The sequence below is a fragment of the Triplophysa dalaica genome, chromosome 5 (genome assembly GCF_015846415.1).
Source record: "Triplophysa dalaica isolate WHDGS20190420 chromosome 5, ASM1584641v1, whole genome shotgun sequence".
NCBI classification, from domain to species: Eukaryota; Metazoa; Chordata; class Actinopteri; order Cypriniformes; family Nemacheilidae; genus Triplophysa; species Triplophysa dalaica.
The window spans coordinates 4,091,375-4,113,239 of record NC_079546.1 but is presented as its reverse complement, the minus strand read 5'-3'; the positions used below and the strand labels follow the sequence as shown (position 1 = coordinate 4,113,239).

Sequence of the window (21,865 nt, the reverse complement as noted above, 5' to 3'; positions counted from 1 at the left end):
TTTGAAACCCGAGTCTCGGATGCTTTTATTTTGAAACCAAGCACCGCGCTTGCGTGACCTTTGAGCTAGTGCGCACGGCGGATATTGCAATGGCTCCAAGTGAAGAAAATAAAGAGAATTTGTTTACCAACAAACAAGCACCGGATGATAATAAAGCGGCGGACAGCGAGGGGAAGGATGAGGATTTCGGGTACGGTTTATATCCGGACAGAACGCGCAGAAAATACAAGGAGGGCTCGATCGGAGAGAGTCTGTTCACCTTTAAACACAAGTGTAACATCATGCTGCAGTTCACACTGGACACTAGTAAGACTAAATCGACTCTGTGCGTGTTATATAGCTCCGCTCTGCGCAATGTCTCACTACAGTGAAAAACAGGTTACACAACAAACACTTAAAACTGATCGCTTTCCATTCATTCTCTGTGTCTTTCAGGTCCATACGCTAAACTTCTGCTGGGGGCCATGAGAAACTCCGGCTGGTAAGATCATCATCACGCATGAACACATCTGTGCATGTGTGTGACGTCACGTGAGATTTCTATGTGATTTCTTCTCAGTACAGTTTATAAAGACAGACATTTCTCCTGTGAGGATTGTGATGGGACGGTCAGTGGAGGATTTGATGCTGCTTCGTCTCAGGTGAGTTAAACTCACACATAAAGACCACACGTGACGTGTCCGTGTTTGTCAATTGCTGTCTTGTGTTTGTGTTGCAGATTGTTTTGTGTCAGAATAACATTCATCAGCAGGCTCATATGAATCGAGTGGTCACACATGAACTGATTCATGCTTTCGATCACTGCAGAGCTCGAGTGGACTGGTTCAGTAACTTCAGACATTTGGCTTGTTCGGAGGTGATAGGACATCATCATTTACTGTTTATTTATCATGTATAATGATGAGTGACCGTTTACAAACATGTTGTGTGTTTTTCTGGTAGATTCGAGCGGCCAATCTGAGCGGCGACTGTTCCTTCGTCAATGAGATCTCCAGATTTAACTTTGGCCTCAAGGAACATCATCAGGTAACTTGTGTATCTTGATATTAAACACCAGAAGTCTTCATAAGAGTTGAAGAGTGAGTGTCTGCCCTTTGTGTTATTCTGGTGTATAACAGATCCAGTGTATGACCGACGTGTTGTGAATTTCATCAGACTGTCTCTTGTGTTTGTTTGTGAAGGAATGCGTCCGCAGTCGCGCGCTGCGCTCCATCCTCGCCGTGAGGAAGGTGAGCAGGGAGGAGGCTGAGCGAGTGGTGGATGAGGTGTTTGACAGCTGTTTCAATGACCACGCCCCCTTCGGTCGCATCCCACACAGCAAGAAGGACGCAAAGTTTGCCCAAAGGGATTTTGAGAACAGAGACCGATACCATGCAAACCTGTAGATCACACAAAAAAATGCAGCGTCTCTCTGTGTTTTTATTCTCACAACGGTGCTTTAAAGTGACCTGAGTAACAAATAATCTGCGTTTATCACAGACAGCTGAAGAAGATTCACTGTCCAGTCCATTGTGTCAGTGTGTTTTCTGTGTGTCGTTGTCAAGAACACATGCTTGTCGTTTTCATCATTTGATCTGCACTAAAATCTTTTAATTGACAACAAATGAGGAAAAACCCGCTTTATATCGGTATTGTTTGAAAGGGATGAAATAAACCTGTAATTTATTAAAGAATTTTTGTTTGATGTAAAGTCAAGTCAAGTTTTCATGTTGGGATCAGATGTTTGTACAGATAAATGTGGAATGACTGCTGGAAGTCATAACAAGTAAATGAATTTGAATGATAGGGTACAACGGGATAAAAGGCACCTTTTGATTTATTTTCTTGTGAACCACTACGTGGCTCAAAAAAAAAGCTGTAGCACTTTCCCCTCTGCATTTGGATAATTAGCTGATCTTTGACAGGATCACGGGAAACTAAAATTGATTTGGTGCTAATTTGATCTAATATTTGATCTATGTTTTTCAAAATGTTGTAGATTAAAGCAGAACATGATAAATGCTAAACAAATTTTCAATAACATAAGAATATGTAAAAGTATGCTATTTGGGGTAAAAGCACCCCTACTGTTGGGTCTAAAGGCACACTAAATTAACACGATAAGAAACGGCTCTTTCAATTTGTTGACATGACATAGTTAGATTCAGATGGCAAATGTTGTTTATAATGAAACTATTAGGTTTATAATGAAACTATTAGGCCTAAATATTATATAAATCATATTATATAAAATATAATTTTTGTTACTATATTAAGTTATGAGATCTCCAACGCTTTCAAAATCTTTCCTATTTTTAAGTTATTTTGTTTTTATATATTGTGATATTAACATATTTTAATGACAGTATATTTATTGAACAAAAATGAATTGTTTTATTTATAACATAAACAAAAAACAGGACAAACTGCAAAGTGTTTTTTAAACAAGTATTTACTTAAACATTATTAAAGCCATATTGTTTTATCCTCATACATTTATACGATTTTTAAACAAAATTGTTTCACACACAATCTGTTGCTCCATAAATGTCTAATACAAGCATATATATATATATATATATATATATATATATATATATATATATATATGCTTCTGCAATCATGCATTTTGGGTGTAGGGAAAAGGACATTGTTTCTTAAGGTGTGCTTGAATGGATAAAATCTGAAGTTACATCAGTATCCTCACGGTGGCGCTGTTGACCTTTACATAATTCTGTAATTTGTGTGTCTCAACGTTTCAACCTTATGAAGCGTCATCTTGATTTCACTGCAGTAATAGTATTATTTGTAGGATAGGCACAAAGTTACAGTTGTGTGACTGCAGTAACTACAGTTGAACCACAATATTTATAGTTAGACTAGGATAATAAAACATTTAAATCACAGATAGACCTGTATGGACCTCATGGATTAGACTACATGTCCATAAAACCCTGCTCTTGCTATTAAAAATGCAGAAAACATGGCAGTACTAGAGTCAATTGTGGTACTTTATATTAGTGTGGTCATGATGAAATTCTGTGACGACACGACATGAGGAGAGTCACAGAGACCTGCAGCATATCTACTCAAATGTGTACAGACACATGAGAGAGAGAGATGAGGATGAGGATAAAACATACTCTGATTACATCTATTAGATGTGTTTGTGTGTTTGACTGACCCGCGCTGCTCTGATATCCACAGGAGGTTCATTATCCAGGAGTGAAAGATTCATCTGCTCAGAGCTCAAACCCTCCACCATCATCACTTCATCATCTGATTCTCATTAACAGACAGCAGGTTAAAGGGCACATCACTAATTACCAGCAAACACACACACTAACAAGTGCACTAGCAAGTTCAGATATCAAGGACTTTGTTACTTCGCTCTACTTTTTTCATTGTTGTATCATCAGAACAATCACATCGTTTGACTTCAATGATTCAGTTATTTCTGAAAAGGTCCTTTAAAACCTCACTGAAATGAATGTCAGTTTTGATGAGTTTATTATGAAGACTGTAAAACACTGAACATCAAACAATAATGAGAGATTCCAGGTTAACTCATGAAGACTCGAGTGATTCTCACAGGCACCTTACAGCATCTTTACATTGTCATAACCTGAGCTCATGCTGTCTGAGGACTGAAGAAACTAAAGATCACATCAAATGAATACAAACTCAATAGATCCAAACCACAGGCTTCATTCATATACTGCATTCTTTAAATATTAAAAAAGAAGATACAGATGTGTGCTAGTTCACAGAGAGAGAGAGAGAGATATGTCACAACAGCCTAGAGGAACAATTGTTGCAATTGTTTTCTCAATATAATACATAAACATGTTTGACAAGAACACATTATTACAGCTGACACACATGCGCACTGTGTTGTGCTGTTTAGTAACTCGATGATTGCATCATCACAAACACTGAACACAGAAAACACTTCATATAACTTCACACATGTCAAAATCATGTCTTTGTCATACTGGACTTGTTGCCAACTAATGTGTTTGTTGACTTGATTTGTGTGCTCATAATATTTCATATACCTTCAAAACACATATGTTAAATTATTGTGTTAACATGTACAAACATCTTGAGTATTAATACATTGAACAGTGTATGTTGTGTATTTAAATGTGTAGTGTGCTGCTTCACAACATTCACCTCCATTGTCTTTGATTTTTCTACACAAGATTTTGTGATTATTTGAGACTGTGTGTGTGTGTGCGCGCACGTATCAGCAGCAAACAATCACAGACGTCAGGAAAGAGACATTAGAAAACCATTAGACTAATAACAGTCATTTTCTCTCTCTCCCCACAAACACATGCACGCACACATAAATAGACGCACACACAGGTTGTCACATGTTGCAGTTTCTCAGAGCTGTTAAAGTTGATCATGATTAAAAGGGAAATTTCAGCTTAAAAAGCGAATGCTGTCATTCTTCTCAGTGTGAGATTCTTCTGCACCTCTGTGTTTAATGGAAATGAAGCAAATATGTGTCAGATTGACAGGAGGGCGAGTTTCATTTCTTTAATAATGATGATATTTGTGTTCCTGGCATCATCAGATGGAGTCACATCTGGAAAACATCAGCAGATCTTTGTTATGAGAGAGACTGCATATTGACTCTTTTATTTCTGTGGAGCGAGAGAGTCGTGTTTCTTCTTGGATGGCGATCATTTGGCTTGCAGAAGGGAGGAGAAAGATCTGCCGTGTATGAAGACGGTATATATGATTTGGCTCAGATCCGATAAACCAACAGAGAAACGTCTGTGAGTCTGTGAAAACGTCTCTTCTGGGTGGGCCGACTGCCTGTCAAGCGCCGTCTCACGATACACCAATGAATGCAAAATGTGCACAAAATTTCTGCATGTGAATAAAAACATCATATGGCAACCTTGTCAAGAAAAAAACAATAAAAGTGCAAAAATGTCAACACATTACTGTAATACTGTACAAGATTTACACAAATCCACAGTTCACATCCTTTGACACACACACTTACACTTCTGTTTTACTGCAGCACATATGGCAGAAATGTGAGAATGTGTTTAGATGTTACACAAATATATCTGTGCTGTTTAAATAAAGAGTGTGAGCTGCTCCACTGGAAATAAACTTCAGTTCACGTGTACAGCTTTGAGTCTTTCATTTGTGTCTCAAACTTGACTCTTTAAACATTTGTTTTTAGTCAATCTGACTCCTCGACACTTTTAATATTTTTTTAATATTAGTTTTGTTCTGTGGTTTGGACAAACACTGCCAGTAGTATCATTGGTGTGAATCTCAGATGAGTCCGCTTTCACTGATTTCACATCAGTTTCATGTGGGATGGTTCAGACTCTAACTGCTATGATATCCCACCAACCTTCCCAGAATTCCTCATGCACTGCACTTTTCACTTGAAGTCTCTGCGTTCACACCTGTGCTGAATAGAGTTACGAGAAACCACAGGCGTCATAAAGAGACCACAACTCAACATCTGTCCGATAAAGAAAATCTGCTTTTAAGGATTCCTCAAGATGAAGAACGGTGGATATGAGAGAATCAGCTGAGAGAATCTGTTGATGAAAGAGCCGCTGGATCATCCATTACCTCCAACATCTGCAAACAATCCACACCAATCAACCACAACACCCAGCTGCTCTCTCTCTCTCTCTCTCTCTCTCTCTCTCAGTGTGTGTGGAACAGATCTGAGGTCAGTGCCCTGAGGACACGCTCAAATAAAAACTGATGCTGGAACAGCAGAAACTCGCTGGAGTCTGAATCAAAGCGCAGGAATTCTTCTGGAATTCAGTTGTTGTCGTGTTCTGCCAGGAAAATCTGCTGGCTGCACTTTAAAGAGATCTCCAACTGACTCTCATGAACATACTGCTTAAGTTCTTTTAAGTTTGTGTATAAAATACATGAAGATCTGTTGACGTTTGACAAACACATCTGAAGGAATCTACAAAATTCAAGAAGTAGAAAAATCAACAAGTTCCTGTTCATTTATGATTCATGATTGAATCTTCAAAATCTTTGATCAAATATTGTGTATTCCAGAGAAGGTGTGAATGTTCAGCAGGACATCACAGTGTGTTTGATAGTTTCACGTCTGTGCAAACAGCAGCTTTATTTAAAACACAAAGCAAATCGACAGAGAATCATGAATCTGCATCAAACACAGATATCTGTCAGACTGATCCTCAAATCATCTCCAATGAGACGCTGTTATAAATGACATGTTTGACTCCGGTCTACACACGACACATGAAGGAACAATAGTAGGAAAAATAAACGGATCATATTTATGCTTTTAATTTACAACATACAACACTTCTGTATAAAATGTATTTATATTCTATATCTTTGTACAAATGTCTCCATCACTCTCTGGTTACATTCAGATGTAGAGTTCACTCTGAGGTAGAAGATTTCAGGGGATTGGTTGAAGAGAGGAAAGGGTTTATAAAGTCACATGACTGCGGCTTGTGCGCTGCTAAGAGCCTGTCTGGGGAGCAGGAAACCTCTCTATCGTCCTGTTGTCAAAGGGTTGCTCATACACACCAGCGCTGGAGTCTTCTGTGAGCGTACGGCTCGTGTGTTCCTCCTCACGATCAGAGTTTGTGTTCATGGCGGTGTATGAATTCTCATGAAGATCAACTCTGTTGTAAGAGCAGAGCTCCTGCTGTGTTCTCCATGGCACTTTACCAAACGTACCTGAGACCAGAGACCGCACTAATGAGTCAAAACTGACATATGATGATTTCAAACAAAACAGTGACATCACTAAAAGACGTTTTTCAGAATGAAAGACCCACCCATATATGATCCAGAGCAGCTCCCTCGGTCACAGTCATCCACACAGAACTGATCTGTCTGCATATGAACACCAGTGTTCGAGAGCTGCATCACATGATCCACAGGTTCAATGGGGAGTGATGACCTGCAGGTGTAGAAATCTCTTGTCCTGCAGCTGCTGTATGAGTCTCTACACACAAGCGGCTGGTCTGAGGGACATAATACAACATATCATTTAACACACACACGACACTATACACATAGGTGTGGGTGTTGATGTGATTGTGTCGGACTGACCGCTGTAGGATTCGGGGAGTTCTGTGTTGTACTGGTTTCCTCTCGTCTGATACTGACACAGGAGTGAGTCAATCACCACCTCCATGTCTCCTTCACTTCCAGTGTCCAACCGACACAGACCTACAAGATAAACAAACAAGATGTTCTGTTATTAACAGCCCATCATTGAAACCTTTATAATGGTTTGTGTCACGTTTGCTGACTTTAGTTGATGCATGTATCTTACTGTTTAAATCTTTGGGTGGGATGTAAAATCCTCCGACGGAGGCGCTCATGTAATGATGTCCGCTGCTGTTATCTGATTGAATATAACTGTCCTGGCGCTCTGCTAGCGTCCCCTGAGAGGACAGATAACTCGGGATATCGGCAGGCAGATTCGTCTCATCTACACAGAAACACAATCTATGAGATTGAACATACAGAAAATAAATTGAGGATTACAAGAGGGAGGGGTTGAGATCATGGAAACTGACCCGTGTTAGTGACGCTGCAGTCCTCGTTGCGTCTGCGCGTGTGATATATGATCACCACCCACACAAGAGACGTGCCCACCACGCAGCAGACCACAGCGATGATCACGATCCCCACAGTGGTCCAGCCGTCGTCTTCCAGACCCCCAGCTGATCTAGAGCCCAACGCCCCACCGCCAGCTGAACCAGAGTCACAGTTGGGGTTGGGGAGGACGGACAGACGGACGTTTCCTCGCTCAGTGCCCAGCGGATTGGACATCTCACAGGTGTATGTTCCCGCGTCAGCCTCTGCCGCGTCCACGACGATGAGGAGCTGATTTCCAGCGGCAAAGAAGTGGCGCTCTGTGACGAGAAGAGGACTGTCATCTTTAGTCCAATTGAGCCGTGGAGGTGGACTGCCGCTGGCGATACACTGAAGCACTGCGGTCTCTCCCTTTACTACAGTACGATCCATCAGAGGTCTAAGGAATGATGGGGTTTCTGCAAGAACAAAACAATGTTTTCTCTCTCTCTGGATTTCTAAAGATGAGTAGCTCATCATCATAAGATTATCTTACCCAGTACAGTTAGTGTAGCATTAGCAGAAACAGACCCAGCAGTGTTCTGAGCCGTACAGCTGTACACACCGATATCTTCAGTCTTCACATCCACAATGAAGAACACGTCATCTTTTGGCATGACGTGCATTCGCCGCTCACGTGCGGCTGGGAAATCAGTTCCTCCGTCTTTCTGCCAGGCGATCTGAGGCGATGGATGTCCACTGGCAGCACACTCCAGACGGGCCGTAGCCCCCGCACGAATCGTCAGATCCATCGGCATTTTCGTGAAGTACGGCAACACTGAGAGGAATCAAAGAACAGTGGACCATCCTTAGTTTCGAGACTTTCAGAAATGACAGACTGACAAGATCTTGATAATGGGTGACACGTGTGTGTGCTGAACTCTGTGAACACTTACTGTTTACGGTCAGTTTGGCTTTGTTGGAGTATGAGGATCCAAAGTGGTTGGAGATGACACACTGATATTTGCCCTCGCTGGAGAACTCAACAGAGCGTAGCTGCAGGGTGGTGGTGTATTCAGTCACCTCGCTCACCTCTCCAGCCTGAGATCTCACGTGAGCCTGGTTATGAATCTCAGCATCGTTCAGAATCTCGTTGTCTTTCTTCCAGGCGAATGTCATGGGCGAGTCACTGGAGCTGGCGGCCGAGCAAACAAACGACACGTTTGTCTCTTTGATGGCAGACTGAGTCTCCGGCTGGACGGTGATCTGAGGTTTGGGTAAATCGTCTGTGAAACAAGAACAGATGCACACGAGTCAAACACACCAATCCGACCAATGAAAGGTGAGGAGTGGGACAACATGATTGACAGCCGTCGGCATTTATGCGTTTGCTTTCTGAGCTGGCCAAACAGAAACAACACACAATTAAAAATAAAATCAATCTGATTTGCTTCAACGCAACACAATGTCAAGTGAAATTTAATCTATACAAATTCTTGCATCTGAGAATATAAGCAGAAATGAAGAGACCGTAACTCACCGCACACAAACTCGTCCTGAGCGACAGTGAAAACACTTTTACCCTTCAGCATGAGCGGATGGGCGCAGCTGGCGTTCACCAGCGGAAGAAACGAATGGTCGGCCACCCACAGAGAAAACCACTTCAGCTGGCAGTCACACAGCAGACTGGACGTGTTCAGGTGCCTGACGGAACGAGAGAGGAACCAGATTCATGAGAAAAAGAGCTGTCACGCAGCTAATGAAGACTTGAAGCGATTTATACTGTACGTACAGCTCTGACAGTCGACTCATCTGAGAGAAAGAGTTAGCTTGAAGAGACATGATGGCATTATTACTCAAGTCCCTGTGATGAGGAGACAAAAGAGATTGAGATATCTTCATCATCATTATCATTATCATCATCATCATCATCATCATCATCATCATGTGAAGGACTTACAGCAGCTCCAACAGGTTCAGACCCGTGAAGGATTTTCTGGTGACGGATCGGATTCGATTCCACTGCAGGAACCTGAAGAACAAGAAAAATCCTTCAGTTTCATCTCAATCCAGTGTGTATGATGTGTATATGAAGACATTTATAAACACTCACAGTTTCCTTAGGTTATCCAGAGCAGAGAACGGCCCGTTCATGTCCTCAATAGTCCACGAGATCTCATTACTCCTCAGATCTCTGGACAGAAAACAAAACACGTTTAAAACACATCAGCGTTTTCACATGTGTTAAAATGAACTAACAAGAGCTCATGAGTACGTATCATTCAATACGCAATTCAAACAAGAATATGCACAGTCTCTTTCAGAAACAAGATTCCTAACGCTCCGGCCATGTGTGCTCATAAACGTCCCCCTCCCTGAACACACATGACCTGTGCTGACCTCTGAGCTGAACAACATTTGGTTCTGTTTAAGAAAGAATCCCACAGCCCCGGCACACATACCCGAGCATACTCCATATCATTTGTATCATGACGTGTAAATAAAGCAATCATTACTTTGTTTAATAACTGAACTGAAAACAGTGAAGTCATTGTGAAACTCACAGCGTCTGCAGACTGGTGAGACCTCTGAACGCTCCATCTGCGATGAAACTGATGTGATTGTCACCAGCGCTGAGCTGCTCCAGAACACTAAGATCCATGAAACTGCCTTCATCCAAGCGACTCAAGTGATTCCAGCTCACATCACTGTCAAACAAACACCACCGTCAACACATCATCGACTCAAATTATATCCAATCAGACAGGAAATGATGTCACTCACAGCTGGGCCAGTTTCTGGCAGAACTCCCACGAGTCGGGTTTAATGCGACTGATGCTGTTGTGTGAGAGATGCAACTGTTGTAGCGCGCGAAGACCGTAGAGCCAACCCTTATTGATCTCCGTCAGGTTATTATACTCCAACTGCCTGCTCACACACACAACACACACGTCAAGAACATGCTCGTTTCGTTTCATTCCCAATCTAGAGTTGATTATCCAGTTTTACTCACAGAACTTCCATGTTACTGAGACCCCAGAAAGCTCCATCCATGAGTCGAGTGATGCCGTTCTTCTGGATCTTCAGCGAGAGCAGACTGTGAAGCCCCTGAAACGTCAAACCCTCCACGCGCCTCACACGGTTCCTGCTCAACTCCCTGTCGAAGGATCACAATGACAGCGCTTAAAACACTCGTCACATGGCTGAGAGGATGAGATGATGGGCATGTGCACTTACAGATGCTGAAGGTGAGGCAGCTGGAAGAATTTAGCAGGGATGGAGTTCAGACGATTTTTATTGAGCTGTAACACCAGCAGTGATCCAGACACATTACTGAAACAGCCGTGCTCCAGAAGAGAGATTCGATTACTGTTCAGAAACCTGCAAACACACACAACTGAATTAACGAAAGAACTGAAGATGTTCTCACATACAGTTCAGTGAGGTTAAACACAAACTTACAAGTTTTTGAGAGGGAGTGGAGGAAAAGCTCCGGATCGCACTTCCATTATATTGTTGTTGCTAAGGTCCAGCGTTTCCAGGGTGTCCAGAGAAGCGAGGCGGTCTGAATATATTCTGGAGATTTTGTTGTTCGCTCTAGATACAGAGAGCAAGTACAGATGATTTCACAGACCGAGCGACCAGACATTAAGACGACTTTCTATGGCTGCACAGATACTGTAGAATAAAAACATTCAGAGTCCCCAAACACAACCGACGAATCTACAAGAGACCACACTCCAGTCTCTCTTTTTAGTTTTGAAACCACCACAACAAAAAGAAATGCATGTATGAAATCATGAATGGGTTGTACTGTGCAGAGGTGCACTCTGGGAAACATGCTCAGCTTTTGTCTGGAAATGAGTCAGAGGTGTTGAGGGGAGATGATGATAACACTTCAGACGTGTTTCGGCACATCCGTCGGGAGAGAATAAACAACCGATGCAATGCAATTAAAAAAACCTGAAGTGAGGAATTTCACAGATGACTTACAGAACACAAGCTACACAAACACACTCATATACACAACAACTTTACAATAAAAATGAAAACAATGATGAATCTCTTCTTCCTTCTTGACAATAAAGGAGAGAACACTACACCAACCACAACTCTTTCCTTAAAAACCAAGACATTCACAAGAAAATAAAGAGATGAGAGTTGACTCAGACATCTTGATCAGATCTCATAGGGAAAGTCATGATGATGATGATGTGTGTGTGTGTGTGTGTGTGTGTATGTGTGTTCAGGTGTGTGTGTGTTTAATCTTCCCCCTCCTCGGTTCAGTCAAACAAGTGCTGTATTGTGTCATTCTGTTTAAATTTGTTCAACCAATTTTCAGCAAATAAGGCTGTTAAACGTTGTTAGTTGAATCACTGCCGTCAGGCTCTCTCTCTCTCTCTCTCTCTCACACACACACACCCACGCGCACACGCACGCGCGCGCACGCACACTGTGCAATGTATTTTAAGTAGTACGCTCAGCACAAGTCCTGTCTTATGTCTACAAACTTTACACAATAACATTAATAACATGCAGACACATTCATCTCCATTTAACTTAAAGTACACGTAAATATCACTTTTAAAACTTTTTTGACCTATTCATTAAATCCTCATGTGTCAGTTCTGACCATCCACCACGGTATAAAACAGTGTAGAAGAATCTTGACGGTTAACATGTCACATAATACACAAAAATAACACTGTAAGACTAGATAAGTGAAACTCTCTGTATTTTATACTATTTGATACATTTTCATAAAAATGGTCAAATGGTTTTATCAGCAGGTCACTGGTGCTGAACGTGTAGAATTGAATAAAACAAGCCAAAAGACACAAATGAAAGCCATCAGAGAGAAAACATCACCCAAACTCAAAGTGTGTACTGCTACACAGAGCAAAACACACCCTTTTCAGATACAGCAATGTTAGAATATTAAACTGTATATTGTAATGAAAATAAACCCATCAGAGACTAGATATAATGCACATTTCTATGATGATTGAATGACATTGAACATTGATGATGAATTGACATTAGAGATCTCTTATACTCACAGAATCAGACTGCTCAGATTCACAGCGCTTGGACCCAAATCTGGTATCGACTCAAACTCATTGTTGTTAAGTTTTCTGTGAACATAAAACCATGTGGTTACAGATCTCTGCTGTGATATTAAACACAAACGAAGAGAAATAATCACGAGTGTTCTTACATCTCAGTGAGGTGCGGCAGACTGGAGGACAGAGCTTCTGGAAACGTGCGTAACCTGTTGTGGCTCAGATCCCTGTAAAGACAACATCATCATGAGACACAAGAACACCACAAACCATCCAGAGAATCTGTGACCCTCGAGAAAAACAAAAATGACCGACATGAGAGTTTAAACAGCCACACTCACACATCAACAATAAGAAACAAACCATCACACCAGGACAGAAAAATTCCTCTGTGACCATCTCACTGTCTGACCCTTTGTGTTTTCAAACATTATTTATGTGGTTTTATTTCATCTCCAGCTGATCTCTGCTCCATCTGGACTCCATCAGACGCGACGGCGAGCGGCCGGAGAGAATCTTACGACTGCTAATCTATTCACAATGCAGAGAAAGTGACGGCACATCTGATTCCTGACAGCAAATCCCGCATGTGTTCTGAGACAGTGCTCATACAACATCATTACACCCACTGACACACAACAGCCAGATACACACGTCAGTTCACCCAGCAACCCTCAATAAATCATGACTTGTGTTTTATAGACCCAGATTTAACTGTGTTTCTGACACCCGAGAAGAGCCATAGACACACAAACACGAAGAGATTTACACAACACTCACTTCTGTTATGATAAGACAGATGATAACACAATCTTCAGTGACTGTTCAACACCGTTTAAAAGAGACAGTTCTCACCCTTATGCCATTCCAAACCTTTATGAGTTTCTTTCTTCAACAGAACACAAAAGAAGATATTCTGAAGAATGTTGATAATCAAACAACACTGAACTCCATTGACATCCATTTCTCAAAATAACATCTGTTGTGTTTTACTGAAGAAAGACTCACATACAGATTTAAACCACATGACGGTGAACAAATGACGACAGAATTTAGATTTTCATCACCTTTATTGATGATATCGGAGATACTTTGATGTACTGAATGATTATCATGTATTTACTTTAAGACTCTTTATAAATGTTTCAGTGGTTTATTTTCCACTCAGAAGTAAACGTGTTAAAGCTGTGAAGAGTTTGTCTGGGATCTCCGACTCTGCAGACAGAAAAAAAACGCTGCTCTTTCCAGATGTAAATCGTGAAAAGATTTTTCCTTCTATTTTTCCATTCTGGCATTGAGAGATCTCTCAGGCAAAACCTAGAGCACCCCCCTTCTCACACTCACACTCTCTCTCTCTCTCTCTCTCTCTCTCTCTCTAATGGCTTCCATCTCTGGTTGAGTTTAGCTGCTAATTCAGCAGAAATAATGGGCCTGGAGAAAACAAAAGCTCTGCCAATTTACTGCATTAACATGTGCTGCTCATAAATTAACATGCCAGAAAACTCATGCACCCTACTGAGGGCTCCACACTCACTTCACTCACAATACAACAAACCCAGAGATCTCTGAAGCTCAGTTTCTAAAGTATTGTGTCTGCAGCACACATGTCATGGGTTCAATCCCAACCAAGAACGCACAAACACACAAATATATATAAACTGTACACAACGATCTTTACACAACTACAACTTTTTTCCATTATACACTACATCTGACATTATATGTAATATATAATGTGTACATGACGTGATATTTACCATTTTTCTATAGTAATATGTATTAAACACAATCTTCACAACACACATTTCTTTACCTTCCCACACACAGACTCGTGTTTTATTTTGTTCTTCAAAAGTTTGTCAAGTTTAATGTTAAACTTTTTTTGTTTGTGTTCATTCTTTTAAATAAAGTCATAAACACACAGAGAAAATCAAAGGATGTTTTAAACAATGTTGCACTGTATGAGGAGGACTGTTTACACTTCTGCTCGTGTTTGTTTATCGTTGTTTTGCAGCACAACACTTCCTGCACATTTAATAAAGAGAAGCAGTAGTGTTTTGTGCATATTTATCGTAAGTCAGGTTTATTTTTGAATATGTATTTGTTGGATATTTTGAGGTGATTTTTCAACCAAAGACACAAAGGAAAGTAAATCACTTACAGACGCGTGATCCACGCGGGGAGTCTCTCCACACTTCTGCCGTGTTTTAACCGACTACAATCCGCCAAAGACCCCGCACACGAGCACACAGACGGACAGGAGTCCGGTTCCGACCCATCCGAGTCGCCGTGAATCACTTTAAATCCCGAACAGAGAAAATAAAACAGCGCGAGCCACACAGCGCGAGCTGGCTGCGACATTTTTTAAACCGAAAAATTCGTCCAAAAATTAAAATCCTCACAGTTAAAACTCGCGCGACTTTAAAGAGAAAAGTTCCGCTCGAGTTTTAGTCAATTTAATGGGTTTTTCGTGTCGAGAATCGCACAAACATCAGCGACTTGCCGTCCGCTCCATCTCCACACGAAACTTTTTCCACCGCGGCGCGCTGGAATCAAAACGACATTCCGACGCGCGCGCTCCCGTGACGCTCGATCTCCTCGGCGAAGGTAACGGAGAGGGGCATTCTGGGTAATGTAGTTCATCACAGATAGATAGATAGATAGATAGATAGATAGATAGATAGATAGATAGATAGATAGATAGATAGATAGATAGATAGATAGATAGATAGATAGATAGATAGATAGATGGATGGATGGATGGATGGATGGATGGATGGATGGATGGATGGATCTCAAAACACATATTTTAATAACACTGCACTGCTTTGGCAAATCATTCTAATATTGATTAAAAATATACATTCGGTATGAATTAACTAATTTTTTTAAAGAATGGTTATATGCAGTAAATATAGATGATAATGAAAAACAAATGGACTGTTAAACACAATGACAGTGAGAGAGTGTGTGTGCTGTATTTTTATCTTCATCTCCATATATACAGTAAGATCATGATTCTATTGTATGTTTGCTGTTATCTGTTCTTGCATTAGGAGGTGTGAATCCCCCCCCCCCCCCACCACCAACACCACCAGCTCAATGTGATGTTTGACTTCCTCAACCCAATGGGGGGGACAGAGGAGGATAGATCTTTAATTTTCTGTTCTGAGCTCATGCTATCTGTCAGTCCATCAGTGAAATGGATACGCGTGTTACTGGTGCACATTATCGTTATTGGTTTGGTTGTCCTACATAATCAAATCAGGCATGAATCTATTCTTCTTAAACAAGCCCTCTTGGTTTCAATTGCTTAACATTAATATGACCTGAAGCAAATGAGATTGACAGTGCCAGAGAGATCACAGTCCGTGTCCGGAAACAGCTCTGTAATGATGAATTATCACACCTCGGTCAATTCATTTACATTAAAAAACTTTACTAATATGAACAGACCGTAAATAGAGATTGAAAGGTTGAAGTTAAATATCTGAAGTATTTAAATGAAATCATGTAGCATTCACAGCAGCTCATTGGAGATCTTAAATATGATAATAAATGAGAAGATGACAAATTCTTTCAGAAGAATCAAAGGTCTTGTATGTCAGTACTATACAGTCGTGAGTGAGGAGCAAGTTTCTGCTCCTCTGGCGTGAGGTGTGGCCAGGTGCCAGTCATTATGCTCAGAATAGCAACAGCCAGTGAAAAAGTGTCTTCCCAGCATGCATTGCTCTGCCGGCTCTTCTCCGCCAGCACAAACATGAGCTGAGGTGTGGTATGATGGAGTGAGATGTTTTTTACAGGTGATGGAAGGTTTCCACTGGACACACAAGAACGGCTGATCATATTCCTCCTGCAGATATCTGTGTGTGTGTGTGTTTGTGTGTGTGTGCACGCGCGCATGTGTGTGTGTCTGTGTGTGTGCTTGTGTGGTCTGTGGAGGAATTCTGGGTATTTGAGAACCGATGATAGATTCAGTGAAGTTAATGCTGCTTAATCAAACATCACTACATCACGACTGTTCCAACCAGAGCTACACTGAACTCTACTGTTTGTGTCAAGCCATGGGACAGAAGAATCACTGATGAGACCTCCTTAATGTCTCCGTTATTTCTCATAGACATCAATAGGAACTTCTGTTTAACTCTCATGTGTGTCTCAGATATTTCTCCTGAAAACGAGTCAGAAATCAGACAAATGTGTCCGTCAGAGTTTGAGAAGAGATGTCAACAATGTGTGAAACTGAGCTTAGATTTTCAAAAGATATTGAAGATCTCAATATTAACTCAAATATTTCTCAGTATGATCACACAGCAAATGTTTAGAAACAATCAGAACAAACGATCAAGCACTCTGAACACACTGTGATGGTGGTTTATGCGCTCAAATTTTCTTCTACAACAGTTAAAAATGACCAAACTAGAATGTGAGCAGAATGAGGAGAGAAACACACATTCATGAGATGAGCTCTTGTGTGGTTTCAGGTCTGAACGCTCAGGGTTTGACGTTCAGCTGACAGACGGCTGAAGTGGAAGGTGTTTCTGTGAGATGTGTGGCCACAGACTCGAGAGCCCAGAAACAAAACAAACTCTGTGAGAGTCTCATAAAGAGCTCAGTGTAGCGCTCACGACTCTCAGAATTAATGACATTATACACTGAATCATTCACCAAACACACGCTAAGAGTCTCTTACAAATCCAGTTGACTTCATGTTGCTCTTTTGTAGAGACTGGAATAATCTCAACTTTATTTCTCCTAACGTTAATCTTTACAAGTTCTTTAAATGTGTGGTTTTAATTGTAGTGCCGTACAGTCCTTGGTTTTTATTTTGGATTCAGTCACAGATTTACTGTCAGGTCACAGCAGTCAGAATCAATCGAGCACTAATGAGGACACACACTAACTAGTGCACTTAATTAATATAACAAGTGAAGAAGATTTGACTTTTGACTGCAGGCTTAAACTATTGACTGTTTGAAATGTAATTAACTTGTTCACCAGAGCATGTTCCTCATCATTCAACAACACAACAACACAACACACACAGTCACTTTACAACAACTTTTAGATGACCTTGTTTGAGAACATGAAAGATAACTATTTTAGCTTCTCTTTGTAAATCTCTGTGTGTCTTAGGGCATCGGTACCTCTCGCCAGTGTGTGAAAACACTGAAAATGAAACTAAATTGAGCAGATGATCCGTCCTGTAATCTGTCTTCAGTCAATCCAGAGAAAAACACAGAATTGAAAGAGAGAGAAAAAACTAAAAAACAGCAGAAATGAAGTTGAAGAATCGAACTGTGAAACATTCAGCATCACAGAGAAACGTTAAAAAGACCATACCATCACATCTGTGAATGATGGGTGTTTGAGTGTGTGTGTGTGTGTGTGTTTGTTAGATTCACTAGTGAGAGCGTCTCATTTCACACTACACACTTTTACTCTTTTTAGGGTTTGTGGTTGACACATTAAGACCACAAAACGGCCGGACGGCCGCCACATATAATGAAATATTCCGATTGAAGCACAAACTTGTAGTGTGAGTAGAAATGTTTTCAAAAACATGTTGTGTACAACAATTACACACCACAGTGTTTGATCTCTTTATTACTGAAAGACATGAGAAGATAAGTTGATCTTAATTAATTTATAGTCACTTCTGTTTATCTACAACAGCAATCACCTGAGATGGGCAGGTTAACATACGGACATGACACCAACCCAACTCAAAACACATATTTTAATAACACTGCACTTCTTTGGCAAATCATTCTAATATTGATTAAAAAAATACATTCAGTATGAATTAACTAAATGTTTTTTAAAGAATGTTTATATGCAGTAAATGTTTAAGTGAAATGAGAAATCAAAGAAACAGCAGCTGTTGTGTGAGAGGTTGTGGAGTTAAACAGCAGGAGAGATTTGTAAACTGTAAATACACAAGAATTCAACATCATCAGCCTCCTGCCGTGTCAAAACTCCTACTGAGTAAAGTTTGACTTCACATCAATATCGAAACATTATAATATTATGACATCTGATAGATCTCCAGTCTTTTAAAAAACTAACTCAGAGTAGATATTAATTCATTTTTAAACTCAAAACTACCATTTAGATTTAATTGACATAAAACATTAGCAGGAGGAACACAGTTGTGTGCTGCTGAAGAGACAAATGCTCTCACATCGCTCCCCTGCCGTCCTTCTGTCTGAGGAGTTTACAGATGCCAAAAGGTTAATGATGAGTCTGAAGAAACACAAGAGAACCTGCTTTAACATACATGTGTGTAGTAAAACACAGCTGCTCAATCACTTGTATCCCACCCACCTTGTCTCGGAGGTAGGTGGGGAGAGGTGTGTGTGTAAGACAGAGAGAGAGAGAGTCCACACGGCACTCAGAATCGAGTGGAAACAGAGCCGCGCTTTTAAATCTCATGTCCAACCTATGAACATAGTAGAGAAACATTCTTCCCCCAGTTAACAAACTTTCACAAAGACCAGTTTCAACAAAAGGACAAGATTTCATACATACTGGGAGAAAACTCAGTAAGCTCAACCCTAGTTGCAAGATATGTCAAGTCCTGCCACAACAAAAGAACAACCAGCACAACACAACAAAACACTGACACAACACACACAAACTGAAACTTCATGACCGGATCCTGTCACCCTCACTGAGAACTGTTATCAATATTCTGCGTTTTTATTGATATTTAGATACTATATACTTTCATTTTATTTTTATCTTAATCTGTATTTGTACATAATGTTTATATTTAATTTTCCTGTGCTTTGGCAATGTAAAAAAAGATCATGCCAATAAATATTCTTTGAATCTTGAGAGAGAGAGAGTTTGTGTGTTCAGCACTGTGGTAGCTTTTAAAAATGTCTCTCTCACACACACACACACGCATGTGCACACACAAACACCTTCTGTCCACAGCCACGCTGCCTCCTCTCACTCTTCCAGTCCAAACACACATTTCCCATGGATCCATTGACTCAATTCTTACTTTTGGCTGTGGAAACCTCACAAGAACAAAGTAAATCTATATCAGTATGTTTGGATGCAGGAGTTACATCATTCACTTTCATACTTTCATTTAGACCCAGACAGGCGTTCAAACAATATTTTCACTGTAATGTTAAAGGTGAATCAGGTTCAGTGGTCAAATAAGTTCAATGGCGCCACCTAGAGGCAGTAAAAAATTAACACCAGAAAACCTAAAACAACTCAATTGTATGTGTGTCTTAAACAAAAACCTAATGTATCATAAAAGCGAATTTATTTCTGGAGGTATTCAAGTACCAAAACCTTGCTTACTCGGGGTATGTCGGTTCCAGAACACGTTTGAAGAGTAAGTTTAATCAACCTTTCCCAACTTACTCAGAGTTAACACACGCTCACAGGAACAACTTGAAACATTGTCAATGGATCATAGTTTTGTTTTCACCGAAGACTTAAATCTGCGTTAGTGTAAATTATATTATTTAAGTCAAATGTTTATAAAACTATAAACTTAAAACTTAAAATGTTTATAAATATTTTAAATATATGCACTATTTTTATACCATAATATTAAAAATATATACTTATCATGGCTATCTTTGTTACAGTGTAGTTTTGCTGAGATGTTTGTAACTGTTATTTTAACATGTCTACCAGTTTATTTATCCAAAATTGTGTTGTGTATATGTATTTGATCACACTATTAAACCTATTTTTTGTTCCTTTTGTGTATGGTCCTCTAACAAATCGACCTTTATGTGGTTTTCTAAAAAACAGCCTTTGCATTGTATCAGCTTTATTTGCAACAGTTGCTGATGTAGTCATAATAATGAAGACTCTTTTAACTGTAGAAACCGCTAAAGTTGTCATACTTTTATACTTGCTTTTCATTACACTACACTACGTATGATAATTAATTTGCAGTAGAGGATGAAGGTCTGCTGTGACCGAGATAGAGGTTTAAAATGTTAGGCCCAGTCACATGTCCAATGTATCTAGCCTAATATATATTCCGTTCAAATACACATACATTTTCTTTTTTGTTTCTTTCTTTTGAATTTGTTTGTAATAAAGCCCATGGCTTTCCAAATGTTAAAAGATGGGGAAACGGCCTATCATGAAAGGCTAATTGTAATTTGGAGACAGGCCTTCCAATACTAAATTGTAGGAGGAGGCTGAGCATCAGATTTAATAATACAGTCATTATGAAAAAAACTTAAGTCTATGTTTTTAAAAGATAATTTTAATGTAAATGGTTTTAAATTATAATAAGAATTTAAATATGTGAACAGTATGGCATAGGTGACCTCATTGGCGGTCACCTAATAAAGCCTTGGAAATAAAATTAGTTTTGAATGCTGAATTGCGATGGGTAAATTCTAATATGTTATAAGAAATCTGTGCTTTCACGCCCACTTGACGCTCATCAAAAGCGCAAACACGCGCAGACAACCTCTAAAGCGCAGTAACATGTCCTTAAAATGAAACGACCCTGGAACATAACCTGATCCGGAGAGAGTTGCCATGGTTACTTAACCCGAACGTTATCTCTGTTTTTGGAACCTAAAGTTGAGGTTATCAGCTTACTAACCCTTAAACTAAACCAGGTATGTCACATAACCAGCTTTCTGGAATACCCCATGATCTAAACCAGGTTGGGTTTGTCCGGTTTTGTCAATTCAGTGTTTGCTCACCTCGCTTCGTGATACTAGCCACAGGTCTAGATGTGCATAAATACATGTAATATTCCAACAACACGCACGCTTAAAATACAATCGACACCGATTAAGTGTTGTGTACCTGCACGCAATTAACGAGCTGCGCTGATGCGTTCTCGGTTACATGACGTTGCTAGGCAACTACTATTTCGTCTTCTGTGGATTTATTAGAGGGTTGCAAACCAACTGTAAAGGTGAATACCGCCACCTACTGTGCGGAGTGTGACGAAGATGAGACCGAAGATTTCTTGTTCTGTTTTCAGACCATTATTCCTCAAGAACGTAATTAACTACTCAACCCGATTCTACCTGTCTTTTAAATATTTTAAATATAATAAATGTATTTGTAAATTCTGTAATACACATGGCTTGTATTTCTCTAAAGACCACATTTTTTCGTCATATTTTCAACAACTAAACAGAACATGCTCTACAGTTTTCCTTTCCTGACACAGTACATCAACCAGAGTAATGTTAGTCCACAATAAGAGTGTTGCATAGACCCATTCATTTTGTGATTAGAGTAAA

General features: G+C 40.1%; 2 protein-coding genes and 1 long non-coding RNA gene across 3 annotated transcripts; 1 reads left to right on the top strand and 2 right to left on the bottom strand.

Annotated features, from left to right (window-relative positions):
* Window positions 1-24: 24 nt before the first annotated feature.
* Window positions 25-1,673, top strand: atp23 (ATP23 metallopeptidase and ATP synthase assembly factor homolog). Its single transcript, XM_056748746.1, has 6 exons — window positions 25-306; window positions 436-481; window positions 560-641; window positions 719-856; window positions 943-1,026; window positions 1,182-1,673. The coding sequence occupies exons 1-6, from the start codon at window positions 90-92 to the stop codon at window positions 1,383-1,385; spliced, it is 771 nt and encodes a 256-aa protein (XP_056604724.1). The 5' UTR covers window positions 25-89; the 3' UTR covers window positions 1,386-1,673.
* A 4,420-nt stretch (window positions 1,674-6,093) lies between these two features.
* lrig3 (leucine-rich repeats and immunoglobulin-like domains 3) lies at window positions 6,094-15,162 on the bottom strand. Its single transcript, XM_056749332.1, has 19 exons — window positions 14,773-15,162; window positions 12,767-12,838; window positions 12,609-12,683; window positions 11,011-11,145; window positions 10,786-10,929; window positions 10,562-10,705; window positions 10,333-10,476; window positions 10,113-10,256; window positions 9,662-9,742; window positions 9,509-9,580; window positions 9,341-9,412; window positions 9,089-9,252; window positions 8,505-8,834; window positions 8,105-8,386; window positions 7,551-8,027; window positions 7,304-7,462; window positions 7,078-7,197; window positions 6,801-6,989; window positions 6,094-6,699 (listed from the first exon to the last, which is right to left on the bottom strand). Exons 1-19 carry the CDS (start codon window positions 14,970-14,972, stop codon window positions 6,479-6,481), a joined length of 3,225 nt encoding a protein of 1,074 aa, XP_056605310.1. The 5' UTR covers window positions 14,973-15,162; the 3' UTR covers window positions 6,094-6,478.
* Window positions 15,163-18,300: 3,138 nt separating this feature from the next.
* Window positions 18,301-21,753, bottom strand: LOC130421438 (uncharacterized). Its single transcript, XR_008906810.1, has 3 exons — window positions 21,314-21,753; window positions 18,939-19,053; window positions 18,301-18,857 (listed from the first exon to the last, which is right to left on the bottom strand). It is a non-coding gene; the product is annotated as an uncharacterized LOC130421438 (long non-coding RNA).
* Between the last annotated feature and the right edge of the window lie 112 nt (window positions 21,754-21,865).